Genomic DNA, 19237 nt, shown 5'->3' on the forward strand with positions numbered 1-19237 from the left:
TAGGCCTCGGGCAGAGCCGACTGCGCACACCCGCGGCCAAAAGAAAAATGGCCGCTTACACAGTAACGGCCATTTTCTTGTGGCCTGTGGGCATGTGCAGTCAGCTCTGCCCGAGGCCTAGAAGTTTGACCCCAGCACCGGAAGAAGATGTGTGAAGAGGCCGTTCCTGAAGAAGATGGAGGCCTCACCCTAGCTTTACACTCTATTACAGGTTGGGATTGCGTACTGTGGCCCAACTAGTGAACTAGCTACTCCCCTCTACTTTACAAGAAATGCTCCTGATGATTTAATTTCCATACTTTGTCTTCCTACAAATGAACAGCTTCCTGCATACTGTATACCGGAGGACCCTATTCATTGAAGAATGAGATATTGCTTTTTCTGTATAGCTATTTTCCTACCCCTGAATTCCAAAGGGCAAATAGTATTATTCTACTAATACTTGCACCCTTTACTACGATTACAATTCTGCACATATAGGAATGATGACCTGGTCCCAAGATAATCTAGGGTTTACTGTACTGTATTAAACCTTGCCATCAGCCAGATACATAAAGATTATACTTGGGATACTGCATAAATCTTACGTCTCCGTAAAAGGCCAAAAAAATTTGAATTTCTGTTTATATGTCTGTGGGCTTGTGGAGCAGTCCAGTCCTTCTGGAAACAGGTGTAATCCTTATGGAATGAGCGCTGGATCAACCAAAATAACAATGTGTGACTGGAGATCCCATAAAATGTCACACTTAATATCACCTACTAGTTGGAATTAAAAACCTTTTTATGTCCACAACCTGCTTTATTGAGATTGAGTGTTGCATAGCAGTTGAAAGCAAAGTGTGTGGGATTCTAGTGAATCCCATTTCCACTTTTCTGTAAAAGAAGCAGACATTCCGCGATTTCCAAAACTATTGCAGTTTGGAAATCGCAGCATGTCAATTATACCTACAGAAATACCGGCAGTTTGCCTATAGGCATAATTGAAGCAGAAAGTCTGCAGAGGAAACCTTCTGTGAACTTTCTTTTGCAGCGGGACACCACATGGGGCCTTAGCCTTAATCACTATATTGTGGGAATATTTGTCTTGTAGTAGTAATACTCAATAGCTATATTTGTTAATTCATCTTTTGTTTGGTTTGTGCATGTGATGGCAAAGAGATATATGGCTTGACTAGCCTCTGCCCGTGACTTTGTCTGCAGGTTGTTGGCATCTATGATTCGCCTATATACAGCAAATTGCGCGTGTCGATGTTTTGCCTGCTCCGACGTTTCGGCAGCTCTTAAGCTGTCCTGTTGCTGAACTTGTTCCTCGTACCATGCCTGTCATTGTTCCGGCATTTCAGCAGCTCGTTGGAAAGCCATATAATGAGCGTGTTGTTGGCGTTAATGATCCGCGTGCTCCAGCGTTTTGGCAACTTTTAAGCTGGCCTGCCGCTGAACTCATTCCTCGCACTATGTCCGTAATTGTTGCAGCATCTCAGCAACTCACTGTGACGCCATATAATGAGCGTGTTGTTGGTGTTGATGATCCGCCTGCTCCGGCGTTTCGGCAGCTCTCAAGTTGGCCTGGCACTGAAGTTGTTTTTCGCACCGTGCCTGTAATTGTTTCGGCATCTCAGCAGCTCGCTGCAATGCCATATAATGCATGTGTTGTTGGCATCGATGATCCTCCTCTGCTCCGCTTGAGAAGAACTGTGTGACTTCTGGCTACCTACATAGCTCTCGTTGTTTGCGACAAATTAGATTCTCTTTTTCCAGGCATGTTTAAAATTTACAAACTACCAATTTGGATTAAAGGTGTTTGCCCGTGACCGTTTGTCTGCACTGCCTGAAGCAGATCAGGTAATATGCAAATGTTTGTAGACTATCCACTGAGGGTTAAGTGTGTTTACACAGAGAGATAACAGCCGTAGCTGAGATAAGCTGCTGCAGGAGCAGTATAATATAGTATGTGAACATAAATTCATAACAGTGTAGCCATGTCATTTACCGGGATAAAAAGTAGCCTATGTTTTAATCGAGGTTACAGTCTATGTGCCAAATTTCATTCAAATCTGCTCAGCCGTTTTTGCGTGATTGAGGAACAAACATCCAAACACAAAATATTAGTAGGATGCTTGTGGGTTTTTTAATTAATTTATATTTTTTAAATAAAAAAAATTCCTTAGCAACGCTATTAAAAAAACAAAAAAAACCCCAAAACTGTAGATTATCAGGGCAGCTTTATACGTAGCTCCTTTTGAATCGGTTGATTTTGACTATTGTTGATACTATATTTCAGCATTTTGAGCCACGCTTTTAATGATGCCCCGCCCCACACCTTCATTGACCGGCACCATAATAATAATAACCAAATTCTTAACCATATAATTAACAAGGTGACCTAAATGCAAGCTTATCGGAACTTGGACATTCAGATCCATAATGGCATTTCCTCTGTGACAACTGCCAACTGTTTCAATCCACCACCACTGTGCCAATAGAGTAACACAAAAACAATTGGATCATATCAAAGTGGGAGGGTAGGTGGTAGAATCTATCCAGACCAAGTGGGTTCCCCTACCCCCTTAAGACTGTTGTAATCCCTCCTCAACCAGAGAACTGCCCCTTGTTAGAGACTCGTTGTTTCTAACTAGAAAGACAAGAGACGGGTGGACAAACAAAAACCTACAAATTCTGACAAAATTCAAGCATTGATTGTGCAAGAATGGATTGCTATCAGTCAGGATTTGGTCCAGAAGTTGGTTGAGAGCATGCCAGGGAGAATTTCAGAGGTCCTGAAGAAGGGTCAACACTGCAAATATTGACTTGCTGCATTAACTCATTCTGTCAATATAAGCTTTTGTTACTCATAATATGATTGCAATTATATTTCTGTATGTGGTAAAAACATCTGACAAACACACATAAAAACCAGAGGGCAGCAGATCATATGAAAATATAATATTTGTGTAATTCTCAAAACTCTTGGCCATGACTGTATAATGAGATGTAGCTCCTATTGTGCCTTATCCAATAGCCATGTGCCAGAACTATTTTACAACCAATCATGTTATGCTAATTATACTAGTCCAACCTGTTCTTTGTCGGTACACTGTACTTAAACTACCTTTTTCCCGCCACACCATGAGCTGTGTGTGTGATTTTGTGAGGCCTGATCTTTTACCTATTATTTGGATCTCTACAACATACTTGGAGGGAATCCTTGTTGTCCCTAGCACCCTTATAGGATACCTGAGTTTTTATGAAGTTGAAATATATGCAGGGTCTTGCAGTCTTTTCTATGTCTGTATAAGCCATACTTGATATCTCATTAGTTTTTCTGCTGCTAATAATTACACTATGTCTGTATCACACTTTTCTTTAGTCTCTCAGGCTGTGTGGGTGTACAATAAAGAGCAGTCTCCCTCTTCACTATCCATTACTGTTATACCTTTCTGCCAGGAGTAAGTGTACAATAGCAATTAAATAGATGAGAAAATCCCAAGTGACCATAATATAGGAGATCTAGGGACACTGAACTGCAAATGCAGAAGAAAATACATAAGACTAGAATGTGAAAATTGAAAAAAAAAAAAAAATCTTATGAGCAAAGGTAGGAAAACTGCTTACTGTCTGTGAATAATATCCCATATATAATCACACAAGTAGCCAGAATTAGATAAAAGTACATAGAAGATTTTTTTGTTAAATTATACGTTGTGAGATTTGCAGAATGTTCAGTGCTTTGCCGGCGTAGTTTTCAGTTATATGAGGAGAAACAGCCCCTGTATATTCACTGTGTGAAGAGAGCAAAGAACCTCTCCATCCATTCTCTGTAATCTGTCATGCTTATTTTATGTATCTATGGCTGGACCTTGGCTAGCAACAGGGATTGAACTACAAAGTAGCTGGCAAGGAGGCAACTAATGGCAGAGATTTCTACACATGCTCTGTGGAGGGAAGTAAATAAGCAGCGACATAATTTATTGTCAGTACTGGATGCAAAAATGGGTCAATAGTGTTATGACTGCAAATTGTGCCTGTCTTGTTTGTGATGTAAATTAGGTGACTGCTGCAAAGAAAATACCTGCAGAAATGTCAAGTGTCAGTTTATGATTAGTGGCCAGAGTGAAAACTGCTGCATATAGTGCTTTTTAAACAAAGTTGTGTTGTTTGTTTTTCTTTTCAAGTTTTATATATATATATATATATATATATATATATATATATATATATATTTATTTTTTAAAGTAGGTCATTTTTGGTGTATAGCGAGCATTAGTATGGAAGGCTGAGTTCATACAGTCATAAGGCCTAGTTCACACGGGGACTCCGCGTGTCATATTCTGTCGTAGCTTTCTGCTACAGATTAGGCCCAAATGAATGGGTCTAGTCCGGAGGGTGCTGTCGCGAGGAGGACACCGCGGCTGAATTAGCCGCGGAATCTGCCTGAGGAAAGAGTATGTTGATTCTTTTTTCCGTGAGTGGCAACATGCTGCTCACAGAAAAAAGTGCGCTAGCGGTCTACATAGACCTCCATTGTGAAGGGGCGGATTATGACGTGGATTCAGCGCCATAATCCACCCCCTCTTGCCCCGTGTGAATGAGCCCTTATACATCCACATTTTATAGTCTGTATTACATCTATAAATCCTGTCTTGACCAGGGGTCTAATGACCCCAACTAGTGATATTATATGGACCTATGATATTGTAAATTCAGATTAATGGATCCTCTGTAAGGACATGATTTGTGGCTGTGATATGCTTGGTCTGATATAGATGTGCTATAGCCATAGGAATGCCTCCAAATATGCAAATAAATGCTCCTTTATAGAAAACGAAAACTCTGATGTTATCTTTTGGAAGGGATTTCCCTGCATGTTAATGCATCATTTGCATATTCCTTACCCAGAATCCTTAGTTGGGCATGTATGATCTATTAGCCCCTGTACACTTACAGTAGTTTTTTGCACAGTTGAGGGGCCATAGACCGTTAAACCACATTAATAAAATGTGATGTGTCTGCAACCTGTGAACACAGAAAAATCAGGTGCTAACCCAAATGTACCCCAAAAAGTGGAGCATAAACCCAACCAATCGGATCGATTCTTAGATGAGAGCTTTAACCTGCCACCAGCGCCAGTTACAGTGTCACTATTTGTATGCAATGTGTAAAGGCACATGTATCAGCCTTCAGGCCCTTCAATGGACACTTTACATCGACTTCTCTCCGTTCTCAAGGCTCCTGAGGAAACGTCTGTGACGTCACACCTTGCAGTGTGTCCATAGCGAGAAATCAAGGCGCTTCCTCGTTGCCCGGGTAACAGGAGGCTGAGGGACGCGCAGAGCAGTGACAGGCACGTCATGGCCTCGGAGCGGCTGCGCCTACAAGTTGTCGGGCTCCTCGGTGACCCCGCTTTCCACACTGCTAAATGTGCAGCTGAGGTAAACGAGAGGGCTGAGGCTGTAGGGAGCCTGTTCGGGGGGCAGCCGCTGGCCAGTGGTCTATGTGCGGACGGAGCTGAGTCTTACACAGTGACCCTTAGGCCCTTAGGGGTATTCGGAGCTCAGGGGATTCATGTTGGCCATTGCTTACTCCCAGGAGAAGATAGAAGTGTCATGTGATGGACACTGAGGCTCCTTTTAAGACGAAGTTTACATATTGTAATCTCAATGAAGATTCCCATTGAGCACAGCAAGTATATTGGAAAGGCACCTGGATTGTGAAAGTATAGTGAGGATGACTTGGCTTTCCCACCCTTGTGCCCAGGGTTGTGGAGCTGGTAAGGGCACTTTCACACTCACGCTCGTTGTCCAGTTTTTTTTTTTTTATTGTTATGTAGATTGTGAGCCCCACATAGGGCTTGTTGTCCAGTTTGTGCAATCCGGCTGATTTCCGTCTTCAGCACCCACGAAACTGGACAAGAGGCGGAAACCATCAGTTTTCAAACCCATTCACTTGAATGGGTTTGCAAAGGTGACAGCGCATATACGTCTTCTGCCTGTCCGTGGGGAAACCGTTTTTTTTAACTGTACACAAAGTCCTGCATGTCCAACTTTGTGTCCGGCTAAAAAAAAAAAAACAACTGTTTCCTCGCAGACAGGCAGAAAGCACACATGGGCAGTCACCTTTGCAAACCCATTCAATGAATGGGTTTGAAAACTGACCGCCGGGTTTCCATCTCCTGTCTAGTTTCGCAGGTGCTGAAGATGGAAACCGTCCGGATTGCACAAACTGGTGCGAAGGTGTGAAAGCGCCCTAAGATAGTTCACTAAAGTATATTATAAAAATGTTCAGCGAGCATCCACAGAGCCAGTAGCACATAAAAAAAAACAAAAAACTTTACACTTTAAACAGTTCCAGACCACTCATAGACTGTATATGTCTGGGTGACCCACTCTTAACTCTGCAAGAACGTTCCTATACATCTTTGCAGTGTTAAGCATGTGCACTAAATCATGGTGCGGCAGAACTGGGAACTGCAACAGCCATAACTCCTATATCATTGTGTACACAGATCTCAATGAGTGCTCTGTATACAGCTATGGGAACCACCATGATTCGGCTCCCCTCTGAACTAGCATTCACACGATCTGCTGGGGATCAGAGACTATTAGAGCTGATCAATTCTGCATTTATGGACAGGAGGCTGCATTCCTACTGTAACTGGGGATAAATATATCCGTCCTAGTTTCAGGCAAAATTAGCTGCCCCACAAAAAAAGAACTGACAAAGTGCCCCCAAAGGTCTATTATGACTTATAGAGACACAATGTGAAAAAAAAATACATATAAAAGAAAAAGTAAAATAATTTTGAAAAATGAAAAAACATGAAAACATAAAAATAAAGCCCTATGTGTCACTGAAAACAAGAGACAATAATAGTTGAATAACCCAAATGAAAAAATGTTATAGCCATCAAAACTGCAGGTAGGAAAAAAGACGCGAATCCCATCCACACCTTACAAAAAAATACAGCAGCAGATATGCTGCGATTTCCAAAAGAGTTGCGATTTTAGAAATCACAGCATGTCAATAATACCTACGGAGACGTCAACAGTTTCCCTATAAGTATAATTGAAGCAGAAAGTCTGCAGAGTAAACCTCTGGGAAAAACACTATGGGGAAAACCATGATACGTTGCTGCCCCAGATTTTCCCACAGTGCTTTTTACTTACTGCAGCCCGCTACGTGGGGCTTGAGCCTGAGGGCTCGTTCACACATGGGCACAGGGGCGGATTTTGACAGCGGATTTCGCTTCAAAATCTGCCCCTTTACAATGGTGGTCTATGCAGACCGCCGGGCTTCTTTTTTCCGCTAGCGGCGGGCTGCTGCTAGCGGAGAAAAGAAGCGACATGTCCTACCTTCAGGTGGAAACCGCGCCTCGGCTTCCGCATAGCGGCAGCACCCTCCTATGTCGGCTCATTAATTTCGCCGCGTCTCTCTCTGTGTCAAAACCCGCGCGGATGGTTCACATGTGAACTGACCCTGATAGTACATTTTCCAGGGTTGTGGCAAAGCAGGATATGCTATGGTTAAGAACAAATACTACATGTGAACATATCTGTCACATGGACCTGCTTTCTTAGCTGATGTATGCAGGATATATTATCCACAAAGTAAATCTAATTTGGGGATGTGCAATGGAATTCTCAGATCAGATTTCATTAGTCATTGTAATAAATTGTTTTGCTAGATGTTGAAACACTCTTTTGATGCTGACTTTGAAGACCCGGTTGTGATGCCACTTCTTGAGTGTGCGTGGCATGAGTATTTATGTACAAAGAAAAAGGTATGTTCACTTCCTTCCTCTCTTTTTCTAAAATTATATTGCAAAATATAGAATTCAAATGTAATACCGTTCTGTTAACCCAACTATCCCTTGTACAGTGACATTATTTTGTATTCTATGCAACATATATTGTAGTTGTGCCCCAGTTGATCCAATTCAGTTTTATATTTGCTAGCTTGTATGCCGCATCTGCAAGTAAGTGAAAGACGTTACCTGTATAAATCAGAGTTTATTCTCTTATTATATTAGTGCATTACAACCTGTACAACTCTGTATGCTATTGCACAGCCTCCTGCACAGGGAATATACAGAACAGTTTAATGGCCTGCTGTTAGAGTTACACAGTGGAACTTGGAGAGGAATTTGAGGCGATTTTACGTATCAAAATCCTCTGCAATAACTGGCGCTGTGGAACCTGCAGCAGAAAGCCAAAGACCAGCCTTGTCTTTCCTATGAGGGTTTACACACATGATAAGCTTCATATAAAGTTGTTGTAGCGATTTCATGTGCAGACCAAATTCTACTAAATACCTTCTGTGTAAACCTAAGTATTAACCCCTTCCCACTGCAGTCATTTTTCATTTTTGACTCCCTACCCTCCAAAAGCCATAACGTTTTATTTTTCCGTTCAATTTTATGCGGGACAAATTGTACTTCATAATGGTGCCATTTAATATTCCATAGGATATTCGGGGAAGCTGAAAAAAATTCATAATGGGGTGGAATTGGAGGAAAAACTACTTTTTTACAGGCTTCATTTTTACTGAATTCACTGAAAATGACATGCCACCGATAGTCTATGGGTCGATTCCAGGAATACCAAAATTCTTGGAGTTGCCATTTTTGACACCTGTAACTTTTTTTATATTTCCAGGTGTACTTTTTATTTATGCCATCCCTGTACACCATCCTCAATAGCTATATTCCTATGAAAGGCCTGGGTGCCTTCATAGTAAGGCCTTGCCGCGAGGGAGAAGTCCTGCAACAGAGAAGGTACAGGGCTAGTGGGGCCGACTTCAGGGACCTTTGGGGAGGGGGAAGCATATAGTAAAACAATGTCGAGATCAGAGTTCACTAGCTCCAGTATTAGCCCCAGGTCTCTGTTGTGTACTTAAGCGGAGACCTAGTGACTACAGTGGATACCATCTTTAAAGACCCAGCTCCCACCGTGCATTGCGAGCTCGGGAAAAAATACTTGCACAGTCTGAAGGTATATATATATATAAATGTTCAAATTTATTGTAACAGCCTTTTATATCATTTTACCCTGTGTGAACTTACCCTGATTGTGACTCCTAAGGGAGCAGGAGGATTATGGACACTGCGCAGCTAAGCAGTTTATAGGGCTCAATGTAAGTTCCCTATCAGTATGTCTTTTTATATTATAGAGTGCACTTATGTTCTTTTTTTATTTTAATTCATTTTTTTTAGGAAATTAAAGGCAAAACTTGGGAATTTTCTTCTAATGTCATGTGCTTTGCAAATGGAGAGTTCATAGGTGATGAAAAGGCCCTCAAGATGTGGGCTAATAATACATGGGGTTACAAAGACTACAGACCCTTGGCACTGTACAAGGCTTTGGCAGAGGACTTTTATACAAAGTATATGAAAAGTACTAAGGTAAGTGGATATGTACCAATATTCACCAATTAAGTGCACTATACAGAAAGCATTAACAGATACAGTCTTACACTAAGTTCACACCTGCGCTCAGTTAACGAAAAAGAGGAAACCCAGTCTGCATAAAAACTGGTTACTTGTGGAAACCCATGGACTATAATGAGGTTTGTCAAGTTTCTGCCTGCAAAATTCTTGCTTGCAGGACTTTTCTCCACATTTTTCAAGCACGGAGACGGAATCCCCAAATGGAAACTGGGTGCTGGTGTGAATCTAGCCTTAGGATAAGGGCCCACGGGCCGTATCCGCAGCACTACAGCGCTGCGGGAAGAACTGCTACGTGAACGCATTGCAGTTCTTTCTGCAGCGCTTTTAAGAGAAAGTTCACAGAGTTTTCCTCTGCGGACTTTCTCTTAACATTATATCTATGGGAACGCCGCTGGCGTTTCCGTAGATATAATTGACATGCTGCGATTTGCAAAGCCGCGACGGCTTTGCAAATAGCAGTGTGTCCACACGGCGATCTTTTCCGCAAAGTGGGAATGGGATTCGCATGAATTCCATCCACTTTGCCTGCACTGTACACCGCGATTTTTCCCGCAGCATCTACCTTGTGGGCAAATCGCGGCGTTTATGGTCCGTGGGTCCCCGGCCTTAAATGATATTCCCACATAAGAACACTTATGGCTCTATACACAATTGATGTGCCTCTGACCTCTGGGGTCTGCACCTATCTTGAGAACGGCTGTCCTAACCCCAGTTTTGCAGCCACAGGGAAGATAGGGATGGCCATGCACGTATGGGTCTTTCCACTCACTTGTATGGGAGTTCTGAAAAAAGCCAAGACTGTCTGCTAATGATCAGAGGACATGTGGGCAGATCTATTATTCAACTAAATCTTTGGTACCACACATCCCATAAAATGAAAATTCAGATAAAATTTGGTAGCTTATAAACAGCAGGAAATCCTACTTACCATGGCACAAAGCTCAAGTTGTTTTTTTTTTTTTTAACATGTTTGACAAGTGTAACTTTCTTTTTGCAGCATGTGTTGGTATACCTTGACATTGCAATTCAGGATAAACCAATAGGGAGATTACTTTTTGAGGTAGGTCTTCTAACTTTGATTTAATTTGACATTCAGAAAATGTTTCTTTGTTTTTCTGCTTTGGCTAATAGTGCTATACTATACTATACTATACTATACTATACCCTAAATGGATTTTTTGATAGGTAAATCCATATTGAGTCTAAGACCACACGTTGTGAAATGCAGCAAAAAAATCCAGGGGAAAGAATGCATCACAGCTTTTTTAATTGCGTTTTAACTGAGTTTTTCTGTGCAGATTTTCTACCCTTATTATAGAGAACACCAGCATTTCTGCAGGCATAATTGACATGCTGTGATTTTCAAAAACGCACGTGTTTTTGAAAACAAAGCTTTTCCACTGTGGATTTTTTTCTGCATTGTGCGGATGGGATTTGCCATTTTTTTGCTGCAACTAGCTATGGTAAAGTTGGTTATGCTGGTTTAAGGTTTTAACTGCTTAGAGTTTGACTTTTCAATAACAGAAAGCTTAGTTAGGAGCATCATATGAAAGCTTATTACTTAATACTACATCACTTGCGCCATGCTCTCCGCCGTTCAGATCCACTAGGGGAGCTGAACTACAGAGAGGCTGCCCACTAAAACAGCAGTTACCTGCGAACACCCCCAGACACCATAGACTATAATGGGGGTCTGCTGTGTGTCTGTCGGGTTTCCACTGTATTTATACTGGAGTGGAAAGTCCTCCATTCAGGAGTTTTCTCTCTGCCAATTCGGCAGAATCTGTGATGGAGTCTTCAACGGAGAGTCAGGCGCAGATGTGAATGAAGCCCTCATTATGTGTCGCAACTCCATCCTGATTCACGTGAAGTCACTACAGGGGCCCGAAGACAGCAGGGAGTAATACTGGACTGCAAGAGAGGCGAGTAACACTGTTTTTTATGTTTGTCACCATCTCTGGCCTTTTGATCATTATACTCTTAAAAAAAAAAAAAAGGACCCCAGAGTAAAATAGCAGTATTTTGGTTTTGCCCTAAAAATACTCTTGCCACAGGACCGCGGCATTACTTACCAATCCCCACTCATACACACGTCCACCTCCACTTCCCCTTCTTCTCCCCAGGGGGCCCCTGGCAGGCAGAAAGGGAAATGGAGGCGGCAGTGAGCAGAAACGGGGATCAGTAAGTAAATAGGGCCTATTAAAAAAGAAAAAAAAAAAGCAGCAACTGCCCACTAGGCTCTCTAAGGTTTCGGACCCTGTGGCAGCCATTACGGCTACTAAGGCAGTACTTAAGCCACTGATCCTAAGTGCATGTTGTACTCATTGCATACACAAGGTAGAAACCCAACCTAACACTGGAAATTGATTGAAATAAGCATTTCTATGAATGCTCATTCCATTGATAATCAACCCATATGAAAGTCCATGAAAACTCTATCTTCGCACAGCCCAGGTAGTCTTAATCCTCTCCTGCAGACACCTGTTCTGTAGAGACAAAAACCCATCCTGAGTGAAACACATTACATAGGTTTCGTTTTAACATTTGTGAAATAGTTTCAGAATCTCATAGTACATTTTTTTTTAGTAAAGTACTTTCTTAAAGTCAGCAAAACACTTGAATCCAGTATGGTATATGGCAGTGATGGCAAACCTATGGCACGTGTGCCAGAGAGGGCACGCAGAGCCCTCTCTGCTGTCACATGTGCGGTCGCCAGGATCGCTAACGGGAAATCCGGTATAGGATTCCCCATTAGTGAGCGATCGCTGCTTTCAGCTGGTTGAACAATAGTAAATTGTTCTTACTAATGTAATTTACAAATCAGGAAAAGAGAAAACATTGCAGCAATATGTAATGTTTGCTTTTGGGATATTTGTCACAGGAGTGTAAGAACAAACACTGATACACTTTTAATATCCAAATAGGCTCTGTATTTCCTTTCAGTAATAAATCTGTATTTCAGTTATTTACAGATATATGCCCTAAAACATGCAAAAACTTCCAGTTCTTGTGCACTGGAGAAGCTGGGGATTCTCAGAATGGCTTAAAATTGAATTACAAAGGCTCACCATTCCACCGCATAGTGAAGAATGGCTGGATACAAGGGGGAGGTAGAGAGATTCTAAGTATTAAAGTATTAAAATGTGGGGTTTTTTTCAAGCAGAGCTGAAATGTAATGCCAGCTAAAGGTATGGCATGTTTATCATGCAATATATGATTTTGGCACAAACTGTCAACATTCTAAGCTTAAGAAGATGGCTTGTCTGTCTGCCAACACTTCCTGTAAGAGGAAACCTCAGATCTCTCACTTAAATTTACTCATAAAATAGTGATGTCTATAGCCAGCTTTACAGGTTTACTTTTGTTACGGGTGTCAGAATATAGTGACTAAGAAAAATTATTTTTTTACAAAGTTTGTTAAGGGGTTACAATGTAAATGAGCCATATACATTTGATATCCTTAGAATCATACCAAAACATAGAATACAAGTGATATATCGTTTTGGCTACAGAGTAAATGCAATAAAAACAAAGCCCATAAGAAAGTCACACAAATGCACTTTTTCTTCAATTCCACCCCATACCAAATTTTTTCCACCTTCCTAGTACATTGTACAGAATAGTAAATGGTACCATTATGAAGAACAGTTTATCCCACCACCATTATGCCCTCATATGGCTCTGTGAACACAAAATTTAAATACTTATGGGGTTTGGATGCGGGGATACAGAATGAAAATCAAATAATGCTATTGGCGGAAGGGGTTAATTGGTTACCTGGGTGCTGTAGAAGGGATTTTAAATTACCATACTAATTAGACACACACCAAGACATACCCATTACAAGGAACAAAAACCATAACTGGAAGAAAATTCATAACTAGATACTTAACTCATAATACAGAATGCTATGTACAGTACATAGTTCATCCCATTGTCCATGGGACTTATCAGTCGTTCTATGTTTGGATGGCAACAATGAAAGGAAGTGGGTGCACTATCTGTTATGACCCCACCCTGAGTGCACCAAACAGCACATTTGGTTATGAAATAGAGGTTACATTTCTCAGCAGTAAGACTGCACTTTCACAAAAGAAAGGTACTGTATGGTCACTATCCCACTAGCCATCCCTACAGGATGGCTAGTGGGATTCCGTTTAATTATTCCTAAAGTGATATACACTTTTTCAGCACATTTAATACAATTAAATTATAATTTAAGAAAGTAATTCAGTGGTATTGTTTTATCTCTATTTAAACAGATATAGCATCTGGAAAAGGAAATGGAGGAGAATCTATTTTTGGAGATATATTTGAAGGTAACTGTAACTGTCATGTACTTTTTATGTAACTGTTTAAGTATTTCTTATTTTGCTTAATATGAAAAATATGAGCAATATATACATAAGCATAATGTATACCAATGTTTTCATACAGCACCACTACTGTGATAAATCTGGCTCATTTTAACACTATAAAGATTTATGTTTACACTTACTGGTAATCTTACGGATCATATCACATTGCAGTATGATTAATTACCGACCAGGGTCATTATGTTAACCAGAACCTGGCGAATTCTTCAGACCAGCAGTTAGTAACCATCTAGGGCAGAAAGTGGGTATTACTGTGTGACCAGCCTCAATAGCTACACTATGTGATCAAAAGTATCCAGACATTTGGCTGAAAATGACTTACAAGTTCGTGGCGCCCTCCATCGGTAATGGCTTTCACCCCTTGTTGTTTTGCATGGCACTATCACAGCACAGGCCTACATTGATGTTTTAAACACCTTCTTGCTTCCCACTGTTGAAGAGCAATTCGGGGATGGCGATTGCATCTTTCAACACGATCGGGCACCTGTCCATACTGCACGGCCTGTGGCGGAGTGGTTACACAACAATACCATCTCTGTAATGGACTGGTCTGCACAGAGTCCTGACTTGAATCCTATAGAACACCTTTGGGATGTTTTGGAACGCCGACTTCGTGCCAGGCCTCACCGACCTACATCGATACCTCTCCTAAGTGCAGCACTCCGTGGAGAATGGGCTGCCATTCCCCAAGAAACCTTCCAGCACCTGATTGAACGTATGCCTGCAAGAGTGGAAGCTGTCATCAAGGCTAAGGGTGGGCCAAAACCATACTGAATTCCGGCATTACCGATGGAGGGCGCCACGAACTTGTAAGTCATTTTCAGCCAGGTGTCTGGATACTTTTGATCACATAGTGTAGGAAATATACCAAATTTGTATGTATTTTTTTTTGTGCTTGATTTTCTTACTTTTTGCTTACTGAAAAATTATTTTGCAGATGAAAATTATGCAGTTCCTCACAATAAGAGGGGAATTCTTGGTATGGCTAATAAGGGGCGACATTCAAATGGTTCCCAGTTCTATATCACTCTGCAGTCTACTCCATATTTGGATAGAAAATTTGTTGCATTTGGGTAAGTACCTATGTAAAAAAAAATTGTTCATCCAAGAAAAAGCACACAGCAGACAAAAATACTGCAAAAAAATAACAGATTTCCTACTTGAGTATGCTGAACTATGTATGTGATTTGATTGACAGATAATTATTTTATTGTATTAAGAAAATGCATATTTTTTTCAGTATAATTGCAACTCTAATGGGACTAGAGATGAGCGAATAGTATTCGAAATAGACGTTTCGAATACCTCGCTCCATAAGAATGAATGGACGCAGCCAGCGTCCGGCCGCTTAACCCCCTGCGCGCCGGCCGCTGCCTTTCATTCCTATGGGAGTGTGGTATTTGATAAAATCTTAATGTGCCGTCACTCGGTCAAGGAGTTTGGTGCCAGGAAAAGGCTTCTCATAGCCATGCACCCTCTGACCTGGACCCTTTCAGAAGCTTCCACTTTCCACTATACCCCACCGACAAACTGAAGAAGGTCTATATAAGACCGAAACGTTTTTGTCGGATGTTAATAAAAGTTCACAATATTTTGGAAGCATTAATTTGAGTGCAGGAAATTTATTTCTAGTGTGGTATTTGAAACGGCCGTTTCGAATAGTATTCGCTCATCTCTAAAGGGGACACTTCCATAATATTTATTCAAATATTTATTAGCAATGTGTGACAATGGTGCAGATCCAGTCAGTCACAGACAGGTACACAAAGTCTGATGAAAACAAGTTTATTTGGAAAAAGAGTAAAGTAAATAAACCTTCACCTTCACTAACTATATGTGTGGCTTACTAGCAACCACATGAACAAAGAAACTGCACAGTATGGTCTCACCAGACTCTCATTATTTCAGGGCAGACCCAGTTTCCTCCTCCCACTCCCAGGATCTACCTTGAAGTGCAAGCTCTGCAGCTTTTTATGGCACTGTAATGAGCCTGGGTCCTACACCTGGGGCTGAGGTCCACTCAAGACCCGCCCTGGACCACACATATGTCAGAAACCTAGAGGAGATATACCGTGATTCCAGCACTCTGCCTGTCACCTTCTCACATTGGGTAGTTTAATATTGATTTTCTATCCTGAGGATAGTCCATCAAATTTTTTTTCTGCCTGAAAAAGATTTTATGGCATCCCTACAGTGGGAAGCCTGGGAGTCTCCACAAGGCCCCTGAGTAGCATAGAACCAATTGGGGATAAAGAAACTTATAGCATTGGTGCCATGTCCAATCCTTAAAGAGGTTTTATGGGAAAAAATGTTTAGTTTTTTTTTTTGTTTTTTTTAATGTCTATTGGTGCTATTAATGGTTTAATAAATATACCTATATACTTTTTAGTGGGTTTTAACTGATTTGTTGGTGTCTTTGATGGCTACTAGTGTCTCCTATTTTTGTTGACATCCTTCTGCTTCCTGCTATGTAACTTCCTAACACCTCTCACTTCTCTCCCCCGCCTTCCTCACTCCCATCATACACCCCCTCCCTGTCTCTCTAGCTACCCTATATTTCCTTCCCTATCTACTCAGCCCAACCCCTGACCCATATTACATACTTAACCTCCATGGCTTCTTCCTGTGAGACAGCCACTCCTCCTGTACTGTGTGCACTCTCCTTCTCCAGATACAAAGCTCAGCACACAATGTCACACATCAGAGGATTAGATACACAGCTCAGCATACACCATCACAAATCAGGGGATTAGATACACAGCTCAGGACATAGTATCACACATAAGAGGATTAGATACACAGCTCAATACACACTATCACACATCAGAGGAATAGATACACAACTCAGCACACATCAGAGGATTATATACACAGGTCAGCACACATTAGAGGATTAGATACACAGTTCAGAATACATCATCACACATCAGAGGATTAGATATACAGCTTAGCACAAAGTATCACACATCAGAGGATTAGATACAAAACTCAGCACACATCAGAGGATTAGATACACAGCTCAGCACACACCAACACACATCAGAGGATTAGATACACAGTTCAGCACTTTATCACACATCAGATGATTAGATACATCGCTCAACACACACCATCACACATGAGAGCTTTACTCCAGGTTTCAATAACAACCCAGCCATTTTTCTTCACTGCTATAGGTGAGCTTTAAAGGGGCTGGGTGCTGTAGATGACATTGTTACACAAGGTCACATTCATACAGCTTTACTCCTGGTATCCATAACAACCAATCACAGGTTTTTCACTGATATCCAATCTGAGATACATATGATCACATGACGTTTATGGACACATAAACAAACGACATTACAAATAGACCATTGCAAAACTGAGCAATTCTTACAGGGTCACTATACAAACTAATACTGAAATATAACCATGCGAAGCCGGGTCCTCCTGCTAGTAATTGATATAAATATTCTATTGGAATCTGAACTTACCTTACTTGATTTCAGAACTGCATATTGCATTAAGTAGTTGGACACTGACTACATCTCAGCAATCCATGTGGCTACTATCTGAACATATAGTGGGAGAAGGACTTTTGATACAAAAAAAGTAAAAGGACTTGTTCTTGAAGCCTATATGAGTATTGAAATGTTTTACCTACTTTTCATGAAAACTGTGGATTGAATGACAAATAAAGCCTTGTCACTTTAGTAGGCCACATGCTGTTCACAACAGATTGTTTGATGATTTTGACTGGAATTCCTCTTTGAAATTGACTGTCAACTTCCCTGGAGTATGCATAATATGGGGACCCATTGAAAGTACTACCCGATAATCGTTACTGTTTGCCACCATGATATATCTCTATGTTTCAAGTGACACTAATGAAATTGTTTTCTACATTATAGAGAACTGATTGAAGGTAGTGAGGTGCTACAGAAAATGGAGGACATCACAACTTACAATGAGAGACCAACAGTAAACTGCACGATTATGGATTGTGGCATTTTTACTTCTTGACGACTAAAGATTTTCTTTGAATTCAAAATAAATAGTAGCATTTAATCTCTTATGAACATAATAAACGCTCTGAACATTTATATAGAGCTTTTCATGCCCACTAGTTTTTAAAGAGTAACTCGCATTTAATTTTTCTCCCTACATTTATACTATAAACGAAGATTAAAAATTAAATAAAGATTTCTCCATTTTCCTCACAGAAATATATGTTTGATTTAAGAAAAACAAAAAACATGAGCTCAAAATCATGGACAAAACTCAGGACAAAAAGTCAATATTTGCAGACGCTTTAGAAACCATAATGAATCATAAAGATGACATGATCTGCTGGATGTCTATAACTCTGTATACTGATATGAACGTCTTACTGGAATTGACAGCGAGTTTTAAAAACATTATTATAGTCACAATCTATAAACACTCCTACAGTTTAAAGGAAAAAAGTCACAGGAATAGACGGCTATATTTTTACAGAGTGACCAGGAATGTACAAACGGCGGGGCAACACAGTGGCTCAGTGGTTAGCACTGTAGCCTTGCAGCTCTGGAGTCCTGAATTCGAATCTCACCAGGAACAACATCTGCAAGAAGTTGTTTTTCGCCTCCCATTCACTTCTATTGCTTTCTTCAGGCGGAAAATGCCTGAAGAAAGGTCATGTCGCTTCTTTTTTTCTGCTGGCAGAAAAAAAAAAAGCTAGCAGTCTACATAGACCACTATTGTAAAGGGGTGGATTTTGAAGCGAAAAGGACTAATTCCTCCTTTACAGGATGTTCCCTCGTGACAGCACCACAGGAGCAGTAGCTGATAAACCTCCTACATGACATCCGCCATAATATTAGTGGATGTCAGGTATTTAGCCGTATTATACAGCAGAGACCTGGCAGTGATGCCCACAGTGAGTGCCTGCACTGATCCTAGGCATCAAGGTCCCGTTGCATGGGCGCCGCCATTTTGCCTGGGATTGCCGCCACCTGGATTGAGAGTGTGGGCCCTTCCCACAAGAGCTTACAGTCTATGAGGTAGAAGGGGTGACTAGAGGTAAAAGTGCTTATATAGTGGTCTATCCATTTTTATGAGATAAGGTTACAAAAATAAAATAATATTGTATGAGTTGGTCACCAGCCAGTGTTCTTTCATGCACAGATCCATAGGGCCTGGGCATACAGGGTTACACTTCAATAAAGGCATCACATTCTGTGGGATAGTGTGGGGGATGGGAGTATCCGAACCAAAAACCGGGTAACTGCGACTGGATGCCGACGCAGTGCACCAGCATCCAGTCACGCACTCTGCTCTGGATTAGGCCCAATGAATGGGCCTAGTCCGGAGGAGGGTGAGACTTCAGGCGGATTCGTGAGGTGAATCAGCCTGAAGAATGAGCATGTTCATTCTTTTTACCAGGAGCCGGAACAAA

The 19237-nt window shown here is 41.1% G+C and overlaps 1 protein-coding gene across 1 annotated transcript; it reads left to right on the forward strand.

The window, feature by feature from the left end:
* Positions 1-5332: 5332 nt before the first annotated feature.
* On the forward strand, positions 5333-17887 carry PPIL6 (peptidylprolyl isomerase like 6). The gene is made up of 8 exons (XM_075268170.1): positions 5333-5429; positions 7682-7777; positions 9209-9397; positions 10440-10502; positions 12405-12552; positions 13705-13761; positions 14756-14891; positions 17712-17887. Exons 1-8 carry the CDS (start codon positions 5349-5351, stop codon positions 17821-17823), a joined length of 882 nt encoding a protein of 293 aa, XP_075124271.1. The 5' UTR covers positions 5333-5348; the 3' UTR covers positions 17824-17887.
* The last annotated feature ends 1350 nt before the right edge of the window (positions 17888-19237 follow it).

The sequence above is a fragment of the Leptodactylus fuscus genome, chromosome 3 (genome assembly GCF_031893055.1).
Source record: "Leptodactylus fuscus isolate aLepFus1 chromosome 3, aLepFus1.hap2, whole genome shotgun sequence".
In the NCBI taxonomy this organism is placed as follows: domain Eukaryota; kingdom Metazoa; phylum Chordata; class Amphibia; order Anura; family Leptodactylidae; genus Leptodactylus; species Leptodactylus fuscus.